Source organism: Epinephelus fuscoguttatus, linkage group LG12 (assembly GCF_011397635.1).
Source record: "Epinephelus fuscoguttatus linkage group LG12, E.fuscoguttatus.final_Chr_v1".
NCBI classification, from domain to species: domain Eukaryota; kingdom Metazoa; phylum Chordata; class Actinopteri; order Perciformes; family Serranidae; genus Epinephelus; species Epinephelus fuscoguttatus.
In genome coordinates, this window is record NC_064763.1 from 32,202,792 (window position 1) to 32,226,481 (window position 23,690).

At 43.3% G+C, this 23,690-nt stretch overlaps 2 protein-coding genes across 12 annotated transcripts in view; both read left to right on the plus strand.

The window, feature by feature from the left end:
* ehbp1l1b (EH domain binding protein 1-like 1b) overlaps window positions 1-17,957 on the plus strand; it is a 36,114-nt gene extending 18,157 nt beyond the window's left edge. For 4 of the 11 annotated variants that reach the window (XM_049591390.1, XM_049591395.1, XM_049591396.1 and 1 more), the window contains 17 exons: window positions 192-458; window positions 615-1,112; window positions 1,393-1,494; window positions 3,418-5,382; window positions 7,910-8,758; window positions 9,312-9,546; window positions 9,636-9,784; window positions 10,046-10,094; window positions 10,182-10,506; window positions 11,912-11,982; window positions 12,193-12,229; window positions 12,372-12,424; window positions 12,793-12,913; window positions 13,054-13,153; window positions 13,253-13,326; window positions 16,476-16,590; window positions 16,861-17,957. In XM_049591390.1, the coding sequence (XP_049447347.1) occupies window positions 192-458; window positions 615-1,112; window positions 1,393-1,494; window positions 3,418-5,382; window positions 7,910-8,758; window positions 9,312-9,546; window positions 9,636-9,784; window positions 10,046-10,094; window positions 10,182-10,506; window positions 11,912-11,982; window positions 12,193-12,229; window positions 12,372-12,424; window positions 12,793-12,913; window positions 13,054-13,153; window positions 13,253-13,326; window positions 16,476-16,590; window positions 16,861-16,948 (5,098 nt within the window). In that variant the 3' untranslated portion in view covers window positions 16,949-17,957. The remainder of the gene's footprint in view (window positions 1-191; window positions 459-614; window positions 1,113-1,392; window positions 1,495-3,417; window positions 5,383-7,909; window positions 8,759-9,311; window positions 9,547-9,635; window positions 9,785-10,045; window positions 10,095-10,181; window positions 10,507-11,911; window positions 11,983-12,192; window positions 12,230-12,371; window positions 12,425-12,792; window positions 12,914-13,053; window positions 13,154-13,252; window positions 13,327-16,475; window positions 16,591-16,860) is intronic. The other 7 variants (XM_049591394.1, XM_049591399.1, XM_049591392.1 and 4 more) reach the window with 6 other exon arrangements.
* A 1,637-nt stretch (window positions 17,958-19,594) lies between these two features.
* LOC125898387 (CAAX prenyl protease 2-like) lies at window positions 19,595-23,251 on the plus strand. Its single transcript, XM_049592177.1, has 8 exons — window positions 19,595-19,731; window positions 19,885-19,987; window positions 20,718-20,801; window positions 21,269-21,347; window positions 21,463-21,630; window positions 21,816-21,887; window positions 22,886-22,948; window positions 23,031-23,251. Exons 1-8 carry the CDS (start codon window positions 19,595-19,597, stop codon window positions 23,249-23,251), a joined length of 927 nt encoding a protein of 308 aa, XP_049448134.1.
* The last annotated feature ends 439 nt before the right edge of the window (window positions 23,252-23,690 follow it).

The following is a 23,690-nucleotide window of genomic DNA, read 5'->3' on the forward strand; positions in this document are numbered from 1 at the left end:
GTATTAATATGATCCTGGCCATGGTTTTACCTGGTTTCAGATTTTGTGGTATAACTAAGCCCTGCTGTTGGTTTTTGCTGTTCTCGTCATTGTATGGCTTTCCTCCTCCCCCTTTCTTCTTTCTACCTGATATTCTTCTACCTGCCCTCTCTCCTTTTTTTCATTTTCATCTTTCTCTCCCCTTATTCCAGTCTGGAACAAGCCTCTCTCTTAAAGGAAGGTTCATTGTCAAACATTGTTGTCCCGCAAAAGAAAGTATCTGCTACATGTACTCCACCTGGCATCCGATCAGGCCCCACTGTTCAGGATAGACCGTTCGCATTAGAGGTGTTGACCCTGGTGCCACCTCCACAGAGGCTGTCTGAGGCTCCTCTCTGGGAAGCTCTAGAAGGGAGAAGTGGGAGAGATACACCTGAAAAAATCTCTGCCAAGGAGGGTGCAAAACCTTTGTGCAGAGGGTAAGATTGGATGAGGGGGCGTCTGTCTGCTTTTCTTTCTGGCCATCTGTGTGTGTGCCTGCTTGCTGATGGTCTGGCCTCTGGATGATGTAGTTGGTAGTAAATGTAAAACTGTAATGGCGGTATTGTTCATGTGTTGTTTTCCCTTTCTTGTAGCTCACACAGAGAAGATGCTGCTGAGGTGGACAGCACTGTCAGGCAAACAAAAGACTCAGAAACACATCATATAGTACCATCTCCTCCTGAACCCTGCGCACCATCAGTTAAAGAGCAGCCCAAAGAGCCAGAGGGACCCTGCGTGGAGCCTGCAACGTCACCCAACGTTTCCCCCAAACCAACCATCGAGCGCTCGGCTTTGGCGCTTGAACCGCTGCTTACCTCAAAACCAGAACCAGGATTGCGGCCGGAATCAGTTCTCCAGCCATCAGGAAAACCACAACAGGGGGGAGCAGATGAGGAGAAACCAGTCGAGGTCATGGCTGGTGGTCAGGAGAGATCCATCAACAATAAGGAGCCAGTGTGCGAGGCAGAAAAGCAGCTGTGGGCGACGGTGGAGGAGACCACAGTGGAGACAGGAGCGGAAAGAGGGATGGAAAGTAGTGAGAGCACTGAAGAGAAGGATGAGAAGCAGGAGGAGGGTGGTGTAACAGGGGGGTGAGTCAGTGATGGTTCCTTTGCAGCATGGCAGTCTGCTTTTCTGCCTAAACCACCACGTCCAAACACTCTCACACACCTGCACGTGTCCCAACTAACATTTCTCTGTGGCGCTGCAGCTTCACCAGTGCTTAGTCGCAATTAACCTCATCTGATGCTGTTGTCTTAATCTCAACCTCCGTCTATGCTGTTAGGATGGTTGTTTCAATGGACATTATTTGATGAGAGCTTTTCATAAGAGAAAAATGTGTGCGTTTGTGTGTGTTTGTCTGTGTGGCAGTGCCCAGAAATATGCACACACAGAGGCAGATGTGTGTGTTACAGAGCAGCAGGAGGCTCCTGCTGGCTTCATGTCAGCAGTAGCTGGGTTGTTGTATAGAAGGTGAGTCTCTGCCTGCCCGTGAAAAAGTTTTGGTAGACCAAGCTTAAATACAGCCAAATATGTTGCCAGCAACGACTAACAATTAGGTAACTTTTAGATAATTAAATAACTTGTCAAATACAGTAAAATAGTGCACAAAACAGGTGCAGTGAAAACAACAAAAAAGCATTATTACTTCATCAAGCACGACCTGAAAAGAGGGATTAAATCTTACATAATTGTCTGAAATAGTATAATAATAAAAAGTTTAGACTTAAAAGGTGATTACATTTTTAACTTACAATCATTATTATATTAGAGGTTATCTTTTTAAAAGATAAACGATATGCCCTTTAATGGGTTATCCATTATTTTGTCACATTATAGGAGCTGTATGTGACATTCAGAGCATTAATAAGGCATTAAACCACTAATGGCGTTATGCTTCCTCTGTGTGTCTTGTAATCCGAGCTTCTCTGTTCTTTGTTGTAGTCACATGTGTACATGAGTCCCTTTGAGTGTATCCCACTGGCTAGCTCATCACTATTGCTCTGCACTGCGCTCAAATGGTGGTTACTGCTTATATCAGGACCCATGTAGCCAAAATGACCTGGCCCAGAATCGGCCTGAACTCAGCATGCCGGATGAAATTAGCTGGGCCGGGTCCAGTTGCCGAATTTGGCTGAGACTCACTATGAATGTCACCCCAGAATCAAGGCAAATCAGCTGGCCCGATTCCGGCTGCCCACACTGCTATCACTGGGCCATCATCAGAAATGACCTGGCCCAGCATCGGCCCAACTCAACATGCTGGATGAAATTGGCTGGGCCGGGTCCAGTTGCCCAATTCAGCTGAGACTCAGCATGAATAACGCCCCAGAATCAGGCCAAATCAGCTGGCCTGATTCCAGCTGCGGACACTGCCATCACTGGGCCGTTATCAGAAATGACCTGGCCTAGCATCGGCCTGAACTCGGCATGCCAGATTAAATTAGCCGGGCTGCATCAGGTGGCTTGACTCGGCTGAGAACCGGAATGAATGACGACTTAGATGAGGCCGGATTCCAGCTGCCGACACTGCCATCCCTGGGGATGCCATCGTTGCAGAAATGAGCGACCACTTTCCAGTTCCCCCTAGGTTAACAGCTCTGTCAGCACTGTTGCCAATGTTAGCATTATTTATAGAGTTAGCACCATTAGCTGCTAGCGACCAGCACATCTGCCTCCATGTTGAGAACTGGGTGCAGACAATCCCAACCTGTTCTCTGAATCATAGATGTGCTCTGAATGTCACATACAGATCCTTTAACACATTTTATTAATCTGTTGAAAGAGACACTTTATCACATTGAGATGAGTTATTACTTTATCTCCATGGCAGTTATGCTAGTATGGGTTACTTGCTATATTTACAATTACACTATAGGCTCCATGAGTGTGTAGTTTTGTGTTTAATGTCTATGCTGCTGATAAAACCTGTATCTAAAACCACCATTTATGACCTGGAGAACACTATGCTTATGGTCCCAGTGGTTGATCTAGCATTGTTTTGGTTATTTGGTTATAATCCACAGTGAGCTGGTCTACATAAGATGCTGTTGATTTATTATATTTTATCTTTTTCTGAGCTGCATGGCACCAGAAAGTATTTCTTTCACCTGTTCTTATAGTCATGCCAGAGGTGATTTAAATGCCAGTGAGCTTCACTTTGTTGTGCACTAAAGGTTTGTTAAAAAGTGTAGGGTGTAGTGTTTTCAATGCAACCAACAAAATATGTTGCTTTTGTGTGCTTTGGACAAGCACCAAAACAAAGTCTGTGAAAAAGGAACTACTTAATCAAGCATGCTGTTTGGCTTTCTGTCACACTATCCACAGTCTGCTGAGGTTATTTTAGGGTGAGATCTGTCTCAGAGATTCCCTGTCCCCTCATGTCTGTCCCTCTAGCTACGAAACAGTGGCTTCCATCCTGCAGACTACTGGACCCACCGATGCAGGTCCTCCACAGTGCTCTGCAGACCAACCGGGCCTCCTCATAAGTAATGAAGATCCATGTTTACATGAAGCACATGCAGAGACTCTGCCTTCTTCTGAGCCAGATGATGAGACACTGGTTCACATTTCTCCACCCACGGCCTTCTCTGACACAACAGAAAACCAGATGATCAGTGAACAGACTAGATTAGCTCAGAAACCTTCACACGGGCTGAGTCTGGTGGCGAGTCTGAGACTGGCAGCCAGTGAGCATGAGAAGGAGAGGGAGCAGGAGAGGGAGAGAAGAGAGAAGGAAAGGATAGAAAACATGAAGAGGGAGGAACGAGAGAGGGCAGAGAGAGAAGAGGCAGAGAGGAAAGAGAAAGAGAGGGCGGAAAGAGAAAAGGAGCAGAGACAGAGGTTGGAAAAGGAGAGAGAAGAGATGGAGAGAAAGAGGATGGAGAGGGAGAAGGAGGAGGCGAGAAAGAGGCTGGAAAAGGAGAAGGAAGAGATGGAGAGAAAAAGGATAGAGAGGGAAAAGGAGGAGGCGAGAAAGAGGCTGGAAAAGGAGAAGGAAGAGATGGAGAGAAAAAGGATAGAGAGGGAAAAGGAGGAGGTGAGAAAGAGGCTAGAAAAGGAGAGAGAAGAGATGGAGAGGATAAGGATGGAGAGGGAAAAGGAGGAGGCAAGGAAGAGGCTGGAAAGGGAAAAGGAAGAGATGGAGAGGGAAAAGGAGGAGGAGAGACAGAGGTTGGAAAAGGAGAAGGAAGAGATGGAAAGAAAGAGGATGGAGAGGGAAAAGGAGGAGGAGAGAAAGAGGTTGGAAAAGGAGATGGAGAGAAAGAGGATGGAGAGGGAAAATATGGAAAGGAAAAGGATGGAGAGGGAAAAGGAGGAGGCGAGAAAGAGGCTGGAAAAGGGAAAGGAAGAGATGGAGAGAAAGAGGATGGAGAGGGAAAAGGAGGAGGAGAGACAGAGGCTGGAAAGGGAGAAGGAAGAGATGGAAAGAAAGAGAATGGAGAGGGAAAAGGAGGAGGAGAGAAAGAGGTTGGAAAAGGAGAAGGAAGAGATGGAAAGAAAGAAGATGGAGAGGGAAAAGGAGGAGGAGAGAAAGAGGCTGGAAAAGGAGAAAGAAGAGATGGAGAGAAAGAGGATGGAGAGGGAAAATATGGAAAGGAAAAGGACGGAGAGGGAAAAGGAGGAGGCGAGAAAGAGGCTGGAAAAGGAAGAGATAGAGAGATTAAGGATAGAGAGGGAAAAGGAGGATAAGAGAAAGAGGCTGGAAAAAGAGATGGCGGTACTAGAGATGAAGCAAAGGGAGGAGAGGGAAAAGGCAGAGAAAGAAAGGAAGCAGCAGGAAGAAAATGAGGAGAGGAAGAGAGAGATGGAAAAGGAGGAGAAGAGGAGGGAAGAGGAGGATAGAGTGAGGCAAAGGGAAGAGGAGAGCAAAGGAGAGAAACCACAACAGAAACAAAAGATCATTTCTGGCTCTACGTCACTGCAAAAGAAACAGGAAGTCATGAACAGCCAATCAAATGACTGGCCTCCTCTGAGGGAAGCAGAGTTGGATGATATTGCATATGATGAGAGGCTGCAGGGTGATGAAGAGCTGCCAGAGAGCAAGTCCAAATCAGTGAAAATGAATACTGAAGTCAAACTGGTTTCAACCAGACCTGCTGATTCTGTTCCTGCAGCCAAACCAACAAGCAAACTCGACTCCAGATCAGTCAAACCCGAGGACTCTGTAACTGCTGTAAAGAAAGCCCTGGAAAACCCTGCTCTGAGATCAGATAAAAAAGGCAAATCCAACCTGAAGTCTGGTTCCATCCCAGTGTGGTTGAGAGAGGAGGAGGAGGATGAGGAGGTGGAGTATGAGAGAGGACAGGAAGATCTTGGCTCAGTTTGGCTGGCTGAGCTGTACATGGAGGGGGAAGCAGGGTGAGTAAGAGTGGGTGAGAGGGATAAATAGCAGCAGGGAGAGGGAGGTGAGTAACCGGGAAAGAGCTGGCTATATGAGAGACATCTGCCTGTTGCCTCTTGTGGATCACAGGACTGTGCGTGTGCGTTTGTGGTGTACGCTTCCTCCAATAACCGAGGCTTTGACTCACTGTATCTGCAGGGAAATAATAATTACTAGGCATAACTATCCTTCATTTACTGAGGGTTTGGCCTTTTCTGCAGGTCTTTTTCATGAAAGAGTTCTGTGTGTTTGCATGTGAGTCATGTATGTGTCCCCCCAAACAACATAATTACTATGTTGTTTGTGAAGGAGACTGCAATTTCCTCTCTATGCTCTTTATGTCTTGCCTGAGGGGGGTGGGGAGACAAAGATACTGCATCAGTTGGAAGAGACATTATGTTGTTAATATAATAGGACAACACAATTAAGGTACTTTAAACCCCTCAGCACAGTTTGCTTCAAATACTGTACGTCAACACAATCTTATTCCCAACCCTTTAAATACAAGCACTTGGTCAGTGGCCCTACTTTTCACAATATGATGCAATTTTCCCTTGTTACATACATTACAAAATAAACTTAGAATAAAGGTTAAACACTTCATTTAATGTTTACCCTCTTAGGTTTAGGCAACAAAAGTACATGGTTAGCTTTTAGCTTTAGAAAAAACACCAAGGTTTGACTTAACTACATTTCTTACCAATATAATGTAACGTCACGTGACATACTTCACATATGTGACGGAACATAAGTCATTAGTGTAGTATGCTGCACATACTAGCACAATACGTTGTTAAAATAACTCGATTGCCTTTTGGTTTCACTCAGGACACAAACAGCAGGCTCCCATGTGAAAGTCTGAGTTTGTTTGACCTACCCGCCCTATACAGACTTTCTCACTCTGTGTACTACGGCTGCTGCCCAGAGCATCAAAAAATGCAGCCGCCCAGTGCATCTCATACTGCTGCTAAAGCATCTGACCCCAATGGCAACTGAGGAGGTACTTGATGGTACTTGATGGGAGTAGGACTGAGTTGTGTACGTGACTTTTTCTTGTCATAATTCACAAATATGAACATAAAGACATGATAAACATTTTTAAAAGACAGACAGTGTGACTTAAACTTTCCAAAGATACCATAATCTAAATGATTAATGTCATCAATGGCAAATGTACTTGCAAAACGCCTTTCTAGGCCTCTGTCCACTCAAAGATCTTTTACGCTACTCTTCACATTCACCCATTCACACACATTCACACGCTGGTGGCCGAGGCTAATGTACAAAGGAGCCACCTGCTCATCAGTTACACATTCACACACACTCGCAATTTGGGGTTTCAGTATTTTGCCCAAGGATATTTCAACATGCAGACCAGAGGAGCTGGGGATTGAACCAACAACCTTCTGATTAGTGCATAACCTGTTCTGACTCCTGAGCCACAGGCATTGGAACAAAGACACTCATTTAAACTGCAGAACTTGCCTGAGATTCGTCACGTTTTAAAGTTTTCTTCAGTATCAGAATAATCCAAAGATACTTGTTTGTTTATCTATGAGTAAATTGGAAACAGGAACTGCCAAGCTAATTCAGCACACATTTAATGGTGCCAATTTGCCTATATGTAAACAAACGATACAGCCGAAACAGCTCACTTCCTGTTTACATCCCCCAAAGCATTATGGGGTTAAGAGGGGTTCAGTTGTCTCAATCATGTCTGGGGGGAGGCCCATGGAGTCAGACTTTGAAAACTCCTGACTTGCAGCATTGTCATCAGTTTATCAAAACTACTTTTATGAGAGGATTCAAATCACAACTGCTTAAGGGAAGCCCCGAAGGGAAAGTACAGCCTACAGCCTACCTAACTAAGGCCCCCTGTGACTCTGTCTGGATTGCTGTTGTGGTCAATTGCACTTGGAGAAGAAAGGATTTGGTCATCTGCATCCTCTTTTTGTTTCTGTCCATAATTGTCACTGCCTCCACGGGTGACATGAAGGAATATTACCAGGCTCCTTGCAGCTTAGTTGCATGGCAAGTTGCACTGGGAAATGGATCGGTAGGGTTGCTGGATATTGCAGTTCAGTGTTGAATTTGTATTTCGCTTTGGTTGAGTCGCATATTTTTATGAGTTCAACATGTTCAGTTTAGTATAATCTCGCATAGCCAGACCTCTGTCCCATCAAACTTGTGGAATTTTGAGGAAAATCTTTCCCAGCGGTGACATTAGCTAGAGAGTCCCTCTTTAACAAACACCACGCTCTGCCAGCAATTTACTCTTAATTGGTTTAAAGTATGGTGACAGCCGACTGTGTCTTTTCTAAACAACTCTTGTGCTGGAATTTCCTTTGTGACATTAACAAGATGGAGCTCTGGCTGCATGAGATGAATAGCTGTGTGTTGCCAGAGGGGAATGGAGCATGAAAAAGGATCTGCTGCTGGTCCTTTTTGCAAAAGCACTTGAGCCCTTAGGTTCAGCTCTGAAATCTCTCATCTTTCTGTCTTCAGCCCAAGCCACCAGTCCCTTGCTGTTACCCAGATGCCCTCCTCACTTCCATCCAGTGGACAAACCTTTTACCAGAGCGCTGCTGCCAGTCAGCCAAATAAACCTGAACACACCCTAACCAGTCTGGCCGACCGTCCTCATACTAAACCTCCATCAGGGTCTAAGCAAGAGGAAGGAATCAGTCAGACAACTAGTGTCAAACCTGCTCCCAAATATAGTGGAGCTCAAAAACAGAAAGGACAGAGAGATGACACAAAAACTGGTCACAGCCTCGAGGTAGTGACCAATGAGGAGGGAGAGCTTGTTCAATCATCTGTGGTGCCTTGGCCACTTCCTCTAAGCACAAACACTGCCAGCATTCACTCACACACCAAGACACACACTGATACAAACATCAGTAAGATAAACGATGATACAAACATTACAGAAATAGCTGCAGAGTCACACAAGAGTCTTGAGATGAGAGATGATAAAGACAGAAGCCAGCCCAGTTTAAACAAGGACACACACACCACAAAGAGTGACAGTCCACAAATTGGCCTTCACACACAAACACACACGCCTGACCTTAACCATCGCACCAAAGAGCAACAGCTCCAAGAGGAAGAGAGGTTGTTATTGGCTAAAATCCACCTGATGACAGGTGACACATCCCCTGTCTCCAGCCCTCGGAGTATGAAGCTCCTCATCCCCGACCCCCGTGAAATTGACTGTGACCCCACAGAGCTTGTAGATCACAGACAGGAATGGATCATTCCACAATGTGATAGCCTGCAGGAAATATCACTAACCGAGTCGGAAGAGCCACTGACCAGTGAGCTGAGGCGAAATCAAGGAGGAGAGGAGGATGTGTAAGTCAGCATGGGCCGACAACCTGTGCTGCTCTAGAAAATGACATGCCATTTAAGCCTTGTGTTTGGTTGGGGACGTGATTGCAGAGCTGTAGGACTTGTACTTGAGTTAGACAAAAACTAGCTTGGCCTGACTTGTCTTGGCTTACTGAAGATTTAACTTGATGCAAAAAGACTTGAAACATGCTTTGGCAATATATAAGTATTGCCACCTGAGTGCATTGGGAGTGTTTTGTAGTTTCGAGAACCACGGCTATGTGGGACAGCAGTTCTGCGAAACTGCTTTGTTCTGATGTGATGAGCAAAAATAGGCCAAACAGCATAGACTTACATTGAGGCAACCATGGTGAAAAATATAGGCTCCCATTGTCTTGAATGCTGTATGTTCACTGTCATGCCCTCTAACACCAAGTCACTGCTGCCATCTGTTGTGTCAGCAAGTTTGCATGTCCCTCGCTCACACCTATGAATCGCTGCTTGGATGATCTCCTTTGTTCCACTAAACACATCCCGTTCATCACCCTGTCTTTTTCCTTTGTTTATGTCCTCTTAGGCTAAAAGGCCAACCAGCTGACGTCCCGGATGGTTTAGAGAAGAAACCACCACCGCAGCTTGAAGTTACCCCCAGTGGTAAACACACTGACATACACATCACTCCTCCCCATCACTGTGAGAGGACAACATCTCGACTTCCTACGTTACCAGAAGAAGAAACCTCTGACCTTAAGTCCGCTCCTCCTGCTCCAATGGTCAGAGAGGAAGCAGATGGGAAGGACGATGCAGCAGAGGTAAATAAACACATAAACTCTGACAAGCTTTTTGAATCACAGACAGACAAACAAACACTCTTCTTCCTCTCTCCTCCTCCGTCCTCCAGGGCCTGGTGAACTCCAGCCAGTCGCTGCTCCAGTGGTGCCAGGAGATCACCAGTGGGTACCGAGGGATAAAGGTCACCAACTTCAGCACATCCTGGAGAAATGGCCTGGCCTTCTGTGCCATCCTACATCACTTCCATCCAGACAAAATGTACGACACACAAGCAAAACAACCTGACCCTGCAAATACCAGACACTATAAGAGTCATTCATTCACTCTCACTCATTACTATTGGGCAGAACTAAAATTTTGGACATGGCAGTTTGTGCTCTGGGAAATTTTAATTTGTATTTTTCTCTATTTTCTGGTGTTTTATAGACCAAACAATGAACTGATTCATCGAGATTTTTATGTTGTAAAGCTGCTGTCAGTTTATTCTCATTAGATTCTTTCCTGGTTTTGTCCCATTAGAGATTTTGACAAGTTGGACCCCCACGACATCAAGATCAACAACAAGAAGGTACAAAGATACATTGATAGTTTATACATAACGGATATTTGTCTCTGTTTTGTTACTGATGATGTCTTTTTCTCCTGACAACATCAGGCGTTTGACGGTTTCGAGGCGCTTGGCATCTCTCGCCTGTTGGAGCCGTCCGACATGGTCCTCCTATCCGTCCCCGACAGGCTCATAGTCATGACCTACCTCAGCCAGATCCGCTCACACTTCACCAACCAGGAGCTGAGCGTGCTGCAGATAGAGCACAACAGCAGTCAATCCAGCTACGGCCTCGCCCTCTCTGGTCCCGCTCCCACTAATGTCGACGCTGCTGCTTTCTGCATGGCCAGACTGAATGAAGGAGTGAGCCTAGAGGAAGGAGGGAGCAGCACTCTGGTCGTCCCACCACCGAGGACCAAACGACTGCTTAAAGGTATCAGCCTCTATTCCACCTTTAAACATTTCACGTTTCTGATACTTTTGCTTTTATCTTTTATGTTTTGATTCATCCCGTCCGTCTTGATGGCTCATTTTAGCTGACTCAGTTTTGTGGACCTTTTAGTGGGTTCATTATAACAAATTGTGAGTCAAACTTACTTAAGATTTCAGTCCAGATTTCAAGGTATCCATGGAGTGTGAAAATAAGAGACAAATACTGTCAGGAAAGCAGAAGAGATGAAAGACAAAACATTAGTGTGTATTCAGGGAACTTTAGAGTGTGAAGTATCACAGTTTGAGCAGGGGAGACAAGAAGGAAAATCGTAAATAAGTTCACAGCATCTCAGTAAGGATTCCAAGAAACCAAATAAACATGGATGGATCACTGAATGAGCCTACAGGACACAGGCCCAGGGTCCAGAAGTGACATTCACCTGCAAAATTTCACTCAAATGAACATGTACTGACCAGCAATCCTCAAACAGACCACAAAGAGATGCAAAGGAACCACAAAGAGACAGAATAACTACAGAAAGATGGCAAAACACTGACACAAAACAACCAAACAGACACTAAATTATCCAAAATAGACACATAACAAATAAAAGAACACAAAACAACCACAGGATGACACAAAGTGACTAAAAAACCCATTAAATTATGTTAAAGAGACACAAATCAGCCACAAAGAGACACAAAACAACTTTAAAAAGACCCCAAATTACCACAAAGAGATGCAAAAACACTGAGACAAAATACAAAGAGAGACAAAGCAACTACAGAGAGACACACAAATTCAAAATAAGACTGAACATTACCACAAAGAGACAGAAAGAAACAAAACAAAAACATAGAATTACCCCCAAAAGACACAACATGACTGCAAATAGATGCAAAACAACAACCCACATTCAATTCAGTTCAGTTCAATTCAATTCAACAGAACTTTATTTATCCCAATCGAAATTCTTGTGCCAGAGAAGGCTTCAAATTGCAGTGACACTGCAAGTACAGTAACTGCAATTTAACGTTCACAACCAAAAACAACCGGAACAAGCAGTGGGTTCTGCGGGTCAGGGTCACTCACTGGGCCCAGTTTAGAAACAGTTATCATAAGTATTAAATATCTGGCAAAATATATAAATATACAAAATAAGAAACATATTCAAGAAAACAGGAACAGGCAAAACTACAACAAAGTTGATCTTTTGCTCCTGTGTGAGAGAGGTGGTCAGGTCACTGTATGTCTGGGCCCAGAGGCTAATTAACTAATAATACACTCATGCAAAGACGTCATGCTGAATTTGATAAAATGTAAAACTGAAAACTGTAATTGTGTGGGATAATGTGGTTCAAGAGGTCAAATCCAGCTTATGATCGTTGTTATCGTCTGTTTTCAGTTGAAGAGTCATTAACCCCGGTCCCACCCCCACGGTCGGTAAACAAATCAGTCAAACCTGGACCTGCTCAGGTAACACTTTGTCTTTTTTTGTTTCTTTTTTACCGTAACTGACTTTCGTGTTTAAACTGTTATGTCAGTTTCTAGATTAACATTTAAAGAAATCACTTGGAATTTGAGAAAAACAGTCTCCTACTCTTTATGTACTGTGTGTGTGTCAGCCTTGTGATCACTGTAGTGTTGTGGAACTGTGTATGATATTTTCACATTTCTCTTATCCAGGATGAAGACACAAAGACAGGAATCACTAGTAGTACAGGTGGGTACCTGAAGTCTACAGCATACTATACTCTAATACCTCTATATCTACGGTACTCTAACATTGTAAATATTTATTCAACTTCCCATCTCCATTTATTCCTCTTTTTGATTTCTGATTTGTCCCATGTGTGTGTTTGCAGAGTTGCAGAGTGCAGCTGAGACCCAGCCTCCCAAGCAAGAGGAGGAAACAATGGTCAGTTATGTTTTCCTCATTTCAGTATTTCTCTTCTCTAATTCTTGTTTTCCTTATCTGTCATCATCACTCTCAGATCAAATCAAATAAACATCTTTAATATGACTCATGCCTGCAAGAAAGAACAAATCATGTTTGCTTTTACCATGTACAAAAGTCATTTAATTCCAATCCATTCTTTTGGCTGCGCTCTAATCCTCTGACCCTCTTCTTCCTCATGTTTTCTTGTTCTCCCTACTCCTCTTTTCCTTTGATCTCCGTTCCCCCCTTTTTTTCCTCTCTTTGTGGCTGCCTTGTCTTGTGTATGTTCATGTGTGATTGTGTGTGTGTTTGCTTGCATGTGCGTGTGTGATGGGGCTTGTGGTCAGTGTTTGCAGGACACCAGCCAGTACGTGCTGAGTGAGCTGGCAGCGTTGGAGACGGAGCAGAAGCACATCGACAGCAGAGCAGCTGTGGTGGAGAGGCGACTGCGAAGCCTCATGGAAACAGGTGAGTCATATACGCACACAAAATATACATCATCAACAAATAATAAACAGGAAGTACTCAGGGAGCAGGAGTGAATGGTGTTTTCCACAATAACCCATCTACATGTTTACAAACTACCCTTTGTTTTCGTGTTTATACAGGAAGTGACCGTGATGAAGAGGAGCGACTGATTCAGGAGTGGTTCACTCTGGTGAATAAGAAGAACGCTCTGATACGCAGACAGGACCACCTGGAGCTACTGTAAGACCTCTCTACACACAAACTGTACACACATGCACAAACACACACAGTATACTACATACTTCTCTTTACTTGTCTGATTACTGACTGTGTCCACAGACAAGAGGAGCAGGATCTGGAGAGGAGGTTTGAGCTTCTCACCAGGGAACTTCGTGTCATGATGGCTATAGAAGGTTAGTAACCAGCAGTGGTGGAAGAAGCATTCAGATCATGTGCTTAAAGGAGCAGTATGGAGGATGTAGGGGGTCTATAGGCAGAAATGGGATATAATATTCATAATTAAGTTTTCATCAGTGTCTAAATTAAGAATCGTTATGTTTTCGTTACCTAAGTCCTACGTACAGTAGGGAGTGGGTCATCTTCCACAGAGGTCACCCTTAGATTTTAGTAATAACTAGACACTGGATGCCAAGGTGGCACCTTTTCAGTTGAGCTGCTTGCTTGGCGCATTCGCCAAAAACTTGTTCTAGTTTCCAGATTCACTTCCATGGTATGCAGCCCACTGAATATGCACAGTAACGTTTCTTACGCTGGCCCTGCCTGCAAGTTCCCACTCAGCTCATAGACTTTATATTGTGATGGTGTCATGGATTTTTTTAATCTCTTTTCTCGGCTTGAGGAAAGTTTTACAAATATGAAACCTGCATGTCTCCAAAAATCCAAAATACAAACATTCATAAGTGACCATGTTTGGAGTTTGAGGTTTCCTTTCAACCGCTTCACAGACATCTATTTTATAATGGTTGCCTATTAGGAAAATGCCTTTTGGGCTGCAGGGGATTTTCTTTTTTTTGCTGCAATACCACAAGTGGCCACTAGGGAAAATTTGCTGCAAGGCTGAGCTGCTTTCCTTAGACATGTATAGCTGCAGACACATTCCATTTGTAGAACAAGACAAAGCCACCATTGCTATGGCTATCTAAACACTGCTATGATGCTACACTGTAATGAATAAATGAGACCAAATGTAGTAATAATACACTTCATAATACATAATACATGAAGACGTGATTCACTTTATGAGAGATATAACCATTCCCATTACCATTATCCTGACCATAACCACCTTCCTTTTAACATAATACTTAAAGGAGCTATATGTAAGAAATATAAAGCGTAAAATCTCCTAATATGTCACACAGACTAAGGAATAATGTTCATATAACATACTGATCTCACCGACAACAATAGTACAGCCAGACTATTCACATTCATTCATTCATCTTCTAACCGCTTCATCCTCTTGAGGGTCGCGGGGGGGCTGGAGCCTATCCCAGCTACATCGGGCGAGAGGCGGGGTACACCCTGGACAGGTCGCCAGACTATCGCAGGGCTGACACATAGAGACAAACAACCATTCACGCTCACATTCACACCTACGGACAATTTAGAGTCACCAATTAACCTAGTCCCCAATCTGCATGTCTTTGGACTGTGGGAGGAAGCCGGAGTGCCCGGAGAGAACCCACGCTGACACGGGGAGAACATGCAAACTCCGCACAGAAGGGCTCCCACGCCCGGGATCGAACCAGCAACCCTCTTGCTGTGAGGCGAGAGTGCTAACCACCACACCACCGTGCCGCCCCCAGACTATTCACATTTAAAAAAAAAATTTTTTACAGTCCGCAAATCATGTTTATGTTTTGAATTTGTGTTTTGGCCTGTTGCGCCACCCACCGCCGTCTACCAGTCACGCAGTCAGTAGAGTCTCAGCATCACTTAAAGTTACGACAGAGCTACAGCAGCACGGCAAGCAGCATTAGCAGTGTCCCAGTACATAGCATTAGCAGTCCTCCTCCTCAGCTGTATCCCGGCAGCAGCGTTAGCAGCAGAGAAGCCGGACTTGCTCGAACGGTCCGCTGGAAAACCAAAGATCAAGGACACGGCAACACAGCCCTGCCACGGCAGCCGCCCGTGGGCAAACAAATCAGTCTCCAGCATGCCGCTGTCCAGCAACCTCGAATCTGTAGGGGAGGGGGGGCGGACACGACTCGCAGCAGTATTTTGAATTTGAGTGCAGTAACCGTTTTGGCCACATTCTTACATACAGCGCCTTTAATAGCTAGCTAATTGCTATCTTAGCAATTTTGTCTAGACTTCTGCTTCTGGGGCCAAGGAGCAAGGGGGCTGATTGTGGACTGACGTGTAGGTTAAGTTGGGCGAGGCATATAGCTAGAGGGCAGATCACATAGCTCCTCCAGCTGCAGTATACCTACCCAGCTTTCCTGGAGGCATGAGTCCACCATGGTACACTGCCATGTTTCTACAGTAGCCCAGAATGGACAAACATAACACTGGCTCTTGAGGGCCTTTGGTGTTTCAGAAAGGGAGGGTTGAAGGTAGAAGTATTCAGTTGGTTGTATTCTGCGACCTCACAGCTAGATGGCACTAATCCTGCACACTGCTCCTTTAAGTAAACATACCACAGTGTAACATATACTGGTGTAACTGCATTTTAATGTTGTAGCTGGTTGAGGTGCTGCTAATGTAAACTATTTTACATACTGCTGGTGGGTTTGATCTATGAATCACATCATATTAGTGCTGTCAAAAATATTGCCTTACAGACACAAATCGCTTCTGTATAATTAAAATGGTTTCAGTAGTCATTTTCCGCAGTATCGATACTACCAGTTACCAGGTACCAGTTACTTTCTTGTGCTCTCTTATTGTTAATTTTTAATACAGTCAGTCTGCTGTTTTCTGCAATTCTATTCTTCTTTTCTATGCCCCTAATGCAGCTTTGCACAATTGGCATGGAAAATGGTATTGACTATCGATATTTTTCAAGGAATTATATGGAGTTTAGAATGTCCAGTATCGTGACATCATATTTAGTGTGATGATTATATGTTTCCTATGAAAAATGTATAACTGTCAAATATATGTAGCGGACTGAAAAATACATTATTTACCCCAGAAATGTGAAGAAGCAGAACTATAAAGCAAAAAATAGAAAAACCTCAAGTTAAGTACAAGTCAGTCAATGTTTATGTAGCATCTTTCATACATGTACAATACAAAATGACTTGCATGTGACTGACAAGCTGGTGAATAAAACCAATAAGGTAGATTTAAAAAATAAAGACATTTAATTAATGCATTTAGATTCCAACAGTGGTAACCAATTAGCTCTTCTATCTGCTGTTTGCCAGCAGCACTAGAAGAAGAGCTGGATGTTAAGTCTTTTGCTCAACAGCGCTTTATTATTCAGTAAAGGTTTAGGACAGTCAACTTTCAGTTAATACAGGAAAAAAGGTTGAACTGTACATGAATATATTCAACGTACATACATATACATAAAGTTGTGTTTGTCCTGCAGACTGGCAGAAGTCGTCCACTCAGCAGCAGAGGGAGCAGCTGCTCCTTCAAGAGCTGGTGTCTTTGGTCAACCAGCGGGACGAGATCATCAGAGACATCGATGCCAAGGAGAGAGGGTAAGGGAATGTAGCTGTGTGGAAAAGACAAAACAAGTCACAAGGAGGTAGTAAATCCCAAAAATAAACGAGGGAACATTGAAAAATATTTGATTGCCATGTTTCTAATTACACCTTCAAGTCAGTGCTTGTAATGTTGACCTGTAGTTCAGTAGTATGTCTTATTTCTATTCTGTATTTGCAAGCAGTCTATTGATACCGGTCTGGGTATAAACGGCCAAGAGTTAATGTCATATGCACTATATTGTAATATTGGTTTTGTGTGTGCAGGGCTCTGGAGGAGGATGAGCGTCTGGAGCGCGGTCTGGAGATGAGGAGGCGAAAATATAGCAACAAAGACAAATGTGTCCTTCAGTGAGAAGAGAGGTCACTCACAAACAGCTTTTACAACTGCGACCCTGAAGTCCCAGAAGATGAATCTTGGTCATAATTTTCACATACAAGATTAAAACAGGACTTCGGGCCTCTGTATTTCCCTGTTTTTTTTTTTTATTATAGTGCCTTTATTTTCTTGGAGAACTGTTAAAAACCATTATGAGGAAGATGTGGGCTGATAAATTAATATCTGGTTTTGTCAAAGTCTCATTATTTTCTGTTTGTCTTAAGTATTATTTTGATTCTGTTCACATATTTTTATTTATTTAAAGAATGCGTCAGAATGTTGTACATCTATTGCACATGTGTGTTGTGTGTTTGTGTGTGTATTCATCTGTGACTTTGTTCACCATTTGAACACTGACTTCTCTTCCGCTTTCCCCCTCAACACATTGAGAGCTTGTCAGAATCTGTTGGCTTATAACCAAAATGTGCCTTTCTGTTTTTTCTGGTGATTCTCGTCTTATGTTTCTATTTTAGATATTTCCACCCTGAAAGTAAAAAATATATTTGGTTGTAACACGCCAAGACATGTTAGGTATAAAAACAACAAGTCATGAGCTGGACTCAAACTCACAATATTGATAATACAGGGTGCATGTTTTCACCTGAAGGATGACCCCAACGTCACATTTTTATAAAGCATTTCCACTTCCTGCAATATTGATTTTCTTTTTTTGGACATTAGATGTTGAAAGTGTTCTCAAACCTTGTGTGCACACAGACCCTAAATGCCTTAAATCACCCATAAAGTGTATGGCTGTGATGCTTGATTCACAGAAATGAACCTGTTTGCTCACTCCTGTGTCCTTTGACTACTGTATGCATGCTGTTTGAGGTGTGCTGATAAAGTGGTACTCTGCTGCACATCACTACTGTATACCTAGCACACACTGTACACCTGAAGTTGCTGTCTATATTTATGAGGTGAAGATATGATGAATGATATTGATAAATATGTTGAAGAAACATAAATATTGGTTGGTTGCTTACATCTTTGGATGTGGTATCTTTTGTTTTTTAGCTTTGGACCCAACATGAACCTGTGAGATATAATGCAATCTGATACAGTGTTACTGCAACAGACATGTCTGTGAAGCTTCAGACTATAATGTTAATAGTTGCTGTCATTTTGAGGCTGTAATTTATAGTATTTTTCGCTACATTGCAGTTTTAGTTCTAAGTGAAAAGGATGGTGACCCTGAGAGCTCAGCACACTACAGATAGACACAACACAAGCAAGTGGTGTCTTTTTGCAATGTGTTGAGCTCTCAGGGCTACCATCAAAAAGTTAGTAAAACAAAAATAAAATAAGTAAAACATTAAATGACATGACATTTAATACACCAGTTTTTTGGTAAAGATATACTGTTTTCAAAAGCCAACCCCAGATTCATTCTGGTTTGGTGTTTCACTTCGCTGTATTTGCATTAGTTCAGCGCTATGTCTGTTGGATGAGTCTTGCACCTGGTCGCTACCTTTTAATAAAGCCAGGATTTCATCTGCGCACTGTGGGGGTGCACACTTAAAAACATCCCTAGCACAGAAAATAAGATGAGAAAAAGAAAATACAGGCAGAGGGCAGAGTCTCTGCAGAAAAAATGCACCACCGCACACTTCTAGTGGGTTGAGTGATGATTGACAGGGATTACTTCTGTTTGAGTCTATGCATTGTTTTAAGGAAAATCCTACATAGTATATCTTTAAGCTATCAATGCTTTTGAAAAAAAAAAGTAAAGGTAGGTTCCCAACTCAGGATAAACTTGCCCAGTGGAAAACATATGAGTGGAAAAATTTTAGTTTTAGACCTTGAGAGAGTGAGGACATTTTGACTGGTCCTCACCTTAAGACAGACCTTCAAAGGCCTGCTCGAGGGTTCAGACTTGGTTTTGAGGTAAAGCTTAGGATTAGAGTTCAGGTTTAGGTTAGAGTTACGGGGTGATAACCCAGATCACCAACTGTTGATCACGAACAGTAAGTGGTAGAATCACCAAAGTGGGTGTGCATGATGGTCTCTTCGCACTGCCCATGTGTGCCGCGTTTGGGGCCTCCCCTCCCCAGTCAATTAATGTCTGCATATTGTTTTCAGTATCAACACTTGTCATATCTTCGGAAAGGGAAGATTGCAGCAGCCTGAGACAAAGACTGGTGTGTTCAGCGTCCTTGAAACCCTCTTCCCAAGGAGCTTGTGTCCAAAATGATATGACCTTCAGAAAAAAGTTCCAAACTAAAAAATTTAAATCATATGTTCAGGCCCATTCATCAGTCATATCTCCAGAGGGGAAGGTCTCAGCGACTCAGGCTCAAGACTAGTGTGTTCAATGTCCTGGAAAAGCCTTTCGGCACATGTTAAGGGGTTAGGATTAGGCATTTAGTTGTACTGATTAAGAGGTGTGAGGCTAAGGAATACATTATGTCAGTTGGGTCCTCACAAAAGTGTGTGTGTGTTTACGTGCACACCTGTGTGTGTCTCCTCCCAGCAGAGCATTAGAGCTAATCAGCTTGACTCTGCAGCACAGAGCTCAGTGGGATCTACTAATCTGAAATGACAGAAAGAACCAAACCAATGTGTCGGCTGTAGCTCACCTGAGGAACCTCTGGAAGCTCTGACGGCAAACCCGGTTCTGTCATGCTGGAACCAGAACATGGCCCTATGATGCAGGTGGAGCACACCCGTACAAGATGTTGGGTGTGTGTGCTGAGTTGCCTTCTGCTTGCCTGTCTGTATGTTGGCAGTCTGTACGTCTGGAGAAGCAGCTTACCCAGGTATACAACTCAGCAGCAGACCTGTGACGGTGCTGTTCGAGAGGACTATTAAACTGTGGCTGTGTGTGTGTGTGTGTGTGTGTGTGTGTGTGTGTGTGTGTGTGTGTGTGTGTGTGTGTGTGTGTGTGTGTGTGTGTGCGCGCGCGTGTGCAGGGATCATCCCAGTATGATAAAGCGTCGCTGTGCCAGTGTGCTGCTGGTCTCCGCGCTGTCACCTGCAGTGGTGAAGGCATGGATGCACTGGGCTGATGTCAGGGTGAGTACACATGAGCAAAACATGCCATTCTCTGAATCTGCCACAGTTTACTGCATCAAACAATGTCCTAATAAACCACTGAGAATTAAAGTCTTTCTCATTAAACACTGATGTAGCTCAGGATGTAGAACAGGTTGTCCACTAAAGGGAAGATCGCTGGTTCGATCCCCAGCTCTCCCACTCAACATATCAAAGTATTCCTGGACAAGATACTGAACTGCAAATTGCATCAGTGTATGAATGAAATGTGCAGCTTTAGTCACTAGTTACCTTATACATGAGGATTTTACACACAATATAATGAGGATAGACGAAATTATAGACACAACTCTCTGTATAATGCAGCAGTTGAACAGCAGCACAAACTACATCCTCCAAAGTTAGAAAGTTGAATCAACACCTCTCTTTAAAACAGTTTCAGCAAAATCTGACCAGGCAGGATTTATTACAGGACTTAAGCTAGATGAACCAAGTGAACTATATGAACTGTAAACATCCATTTCACGGGGAGGTCAAAGGTCAGTGTCAGTCAAGCTGAAAGGGATTCAGTGTCTTCCTCGAGGACACTTCACCGAGGGTTACGTCCAGGTGAAGGACAGTATCCTCACTCCTGGGGCCATCTCACCTTATGTAAGGTGTTTTGTCAGATTAAGCTGGGGTCACACTGCTCAACTTTGTAATCGCTTTAGGGTAAAAACTATGTTTATAAAGCTACGATCTGTCCTTCCAGGTCGATGCATCTGTGTGGGAGCTGATGGGAGTTCGTTTGGAGGGTCTGGTTCCTGCAGCCATACTGCCACTGCTCCTAACCATGGTACATCAGGGAGTCTCAACCCAGATTCAACTTTAAAGAAAAGATTTAACAACATTATTTACTTTGTTGAGCACCTGCTATTTACACTTGACTTTGTAATAGGTATCACAGGACTTACAAAGAACTGAATAAATGGCTATACATCCAGTGTAAAACTATTTACTAGGCTACTATATTTTTGTCTTAACCTGTTAGACCTGAGGTCAGCCTGAGAACCTATTGGGTGGCTTCAAAAACTACTCTGTGGATCCCATTCCCCGTTAGGACATGTTATTTATGCTGCATTAGAGTAGTTGCGACATTTCAGGGATTCATTTTCCATTACCAGTACGATGCAGCGTGGCTTTACAACCTCCATTAAATTTCTATGTGCATGTTTAAATCACATACTGAAAAGAGGTGTTAATCTTTTTTTATGTATATTTCTGCTGGATGTAATGAGCAATTGATTCTATTCTAAACATCAGGTATTTTATCTTGGTCCCATGATTCATTCGGCAATAGACAACCCTCAAGGCTTCACTGGAGAGCTGCAGTCTGCTCTCGGTGAGTTACACTTTGTGTCTTATTAGGTCAGAAGCTAAACTGGGGTTGGTGAGTTTTACATGTGTGCCTGCATTTATTTGATGTGTATGTCATCATATAGACTTTATCTTCACAGATGTTCAGTCGTGGTGGTTGTGTGCGAGAGATGCAGTGTGGCTCAGGAACCAGGTGGTGGCACCAGTGACGGAGGAGCTGGTGTTTAGAGGGGCCATGCTGCCCATGCTGGTGCCCTGCACAGGACCGACAGCCGCCATCTTCACGGCTCCGCTGTTCTTCGGTGTTGGTATAGCAACCACATATTCAGGCTGTGATATTTACAAACACCATTTGGACTACGTTGACATTTTTATGATAGATTAATGAATGGTAAAATACATTAGATGTGTACATCAGTATATTTTAGCAAATGGTACATTATTTTTAGCCTTTGACCGCAATGCATGGCTACTTTACTGTGTGTCGTTTTAGCCCATTTCCACCATATCATAGAGCAGCGACGTCTCCGTAAGGACAGTATGAGTGCCATCCTCATGGTGTCAGGTCAGTTGGCTTACAAAACTCTGATTGAATAAAACTAATTGTAATGATTAAAGCAAATTAATTTAGATGAATGTCACGATACATGTGTAATTTTGGGAGAATTGTAAACTACCTTTTAGGACATTACACAACTGAATGAGTTAGCTTTGCAAGATTATATGGAATCATCAGAAATAAGTTAAATCTAATTATATTGATTTTACCAACACCTTCTCACTCTCAGCTCATCAAATACTGCAGCTTGGTCAGTGGCCCTACGCTTCTAACTTCAATGCTGTAGGTATCCCTGTAGCATCAGTTTGGACCTGTCCGTTTCTGCTCTTTACATACACAGTAAACATAGGTTTTGATGCCAAAACTACTTTAGGTTTATGCAACAAAACTTCTCAAGGTTTAGACAACAAAACTTCTTTAGTTTTAGGCAACAAAATCACTTTAGGTTAAGGCAACAAAACTTCTTTAGGTTTAGGCAAAATTTCTTAAGGCTCAGGCAACAAAATCACTTTAGGTTTAGGCAACAAAACATTTTTTAGGTTAAGGCAACAAAACTTCTTTAGGTTAAGGCAACAAAACCTTTTTGGTTAAGGCAACAGAAGGACTTGGTTAGGTTTACGAAAATATGTTGGTTTGATTCAAAATGATGTTGACTTTCAGTTTTTATATGGGACATGATCAGTAGTCTCCTAGGTGAAAGTCCTGTATTTGTTTAACTCATCCATCGACCACTACAGCCTCTTCTCTACATGGACTTTATCGCTTTTGTCAGTTGCCCTGATCATCTAATATTGCTGCAGATGGGTTTACATTGGAGTTAGTTGAAAGCCCGGTGCGTGTCATGTGCCAATGGGTGCCTCATGCATTGATATCAGACTCCAAGGGCTGCTGACCAAGCTGCCATGTTTGACGACCTGAGAATGAGAACTGATTTTGCAGAGAAAGGTTGCTGCTTTGACAGTTTTCATGGAAATTCTTTTTTTCTTTGTGCTGTTCTGTTACAGGGATGCAGTTCTTGTATACAACTGTGTTTGGTGCCTTCACTGCCTTTATATTCATGAGAACTGGTGAGAGATGAACAGCACATTGATTTGCTAACATACTCAACTACAGTACACAAACCACTGCATCTGTAATCTCTGCCTGTAGGTCATGTTGTGGGTCCAGTACTGTGCCATTCGTTCTGTAACAGTCAGGGCCTGCCTGACATCAGCTCTGCCCTGCAACACCCTCAACAATCAGCTCTACTCTTCTCCTATCTTATGGGGGTGCTGCTGTTTCTGGTGCTCCTCTTCCCGCTGACAGACACCTTCTTCTATGGTGCCATTCCCATCTGCAGCCTGGTTGCCCCTCCGGCATCTGCATGTTAGATTAAATTAAATGAAATATACTCCCACTCTTAAAAATCCATGTCTTTTACGATGGATTTCATTTTGTGTTGGGTTTTCAAATAAAAAAGTATTTTTATATAGAGTATGTGTGCATTTATATGTGTGTGGGTGGACGTTTGCATGAGAAGAGAACGACTGTAGCACATCAGACATTTCCTGCATGGTCAAAAATATTTCCTACTGTATTGAAACACAACACCAGTACAACTTTCCCTGGCTGGGAAAGAGAAGTGTGTGTGTGCGTGCATGCAAGCGTGCGTGTGGCAGACAAAAACAGATGAACTGTGAAAGTGAGAGAGTGAAAAGGGAAGGTTACAAAGGAGACAGCAGCAGAGAAAGACACATATGCAGACAGAGAGAGGCAGACAGACTGATACACAAATGCAGAGGCCAAAAAAACTCAAAAGGAACCAAAGCG

Excerpts from the sequence above, each read along its gene's own strand:
- LOC125898387 (XM_049592177.1), top strand. The coding sequence starts at position 19,595 with ATGCTGGAACCAGAACATGGCCCTATGATGCAGGTGGAGCACACCCGT. Across the intron at positions 19,732-19,884 it reads TGGAGAAGCAGCTTACCCAG|GGATCATCCCAGTATGATAA; the intron begins GTATACAACTCA and ends GCGCGTGTGCAG. Across the intron at positions 19,988-20,717 it reads TGCACTGGGCTGATGTCAGG|GTCGATGCATCTGTGTGGGA; the intron begins GTGAGTACACAT and ends CTGTCCTTCCAG.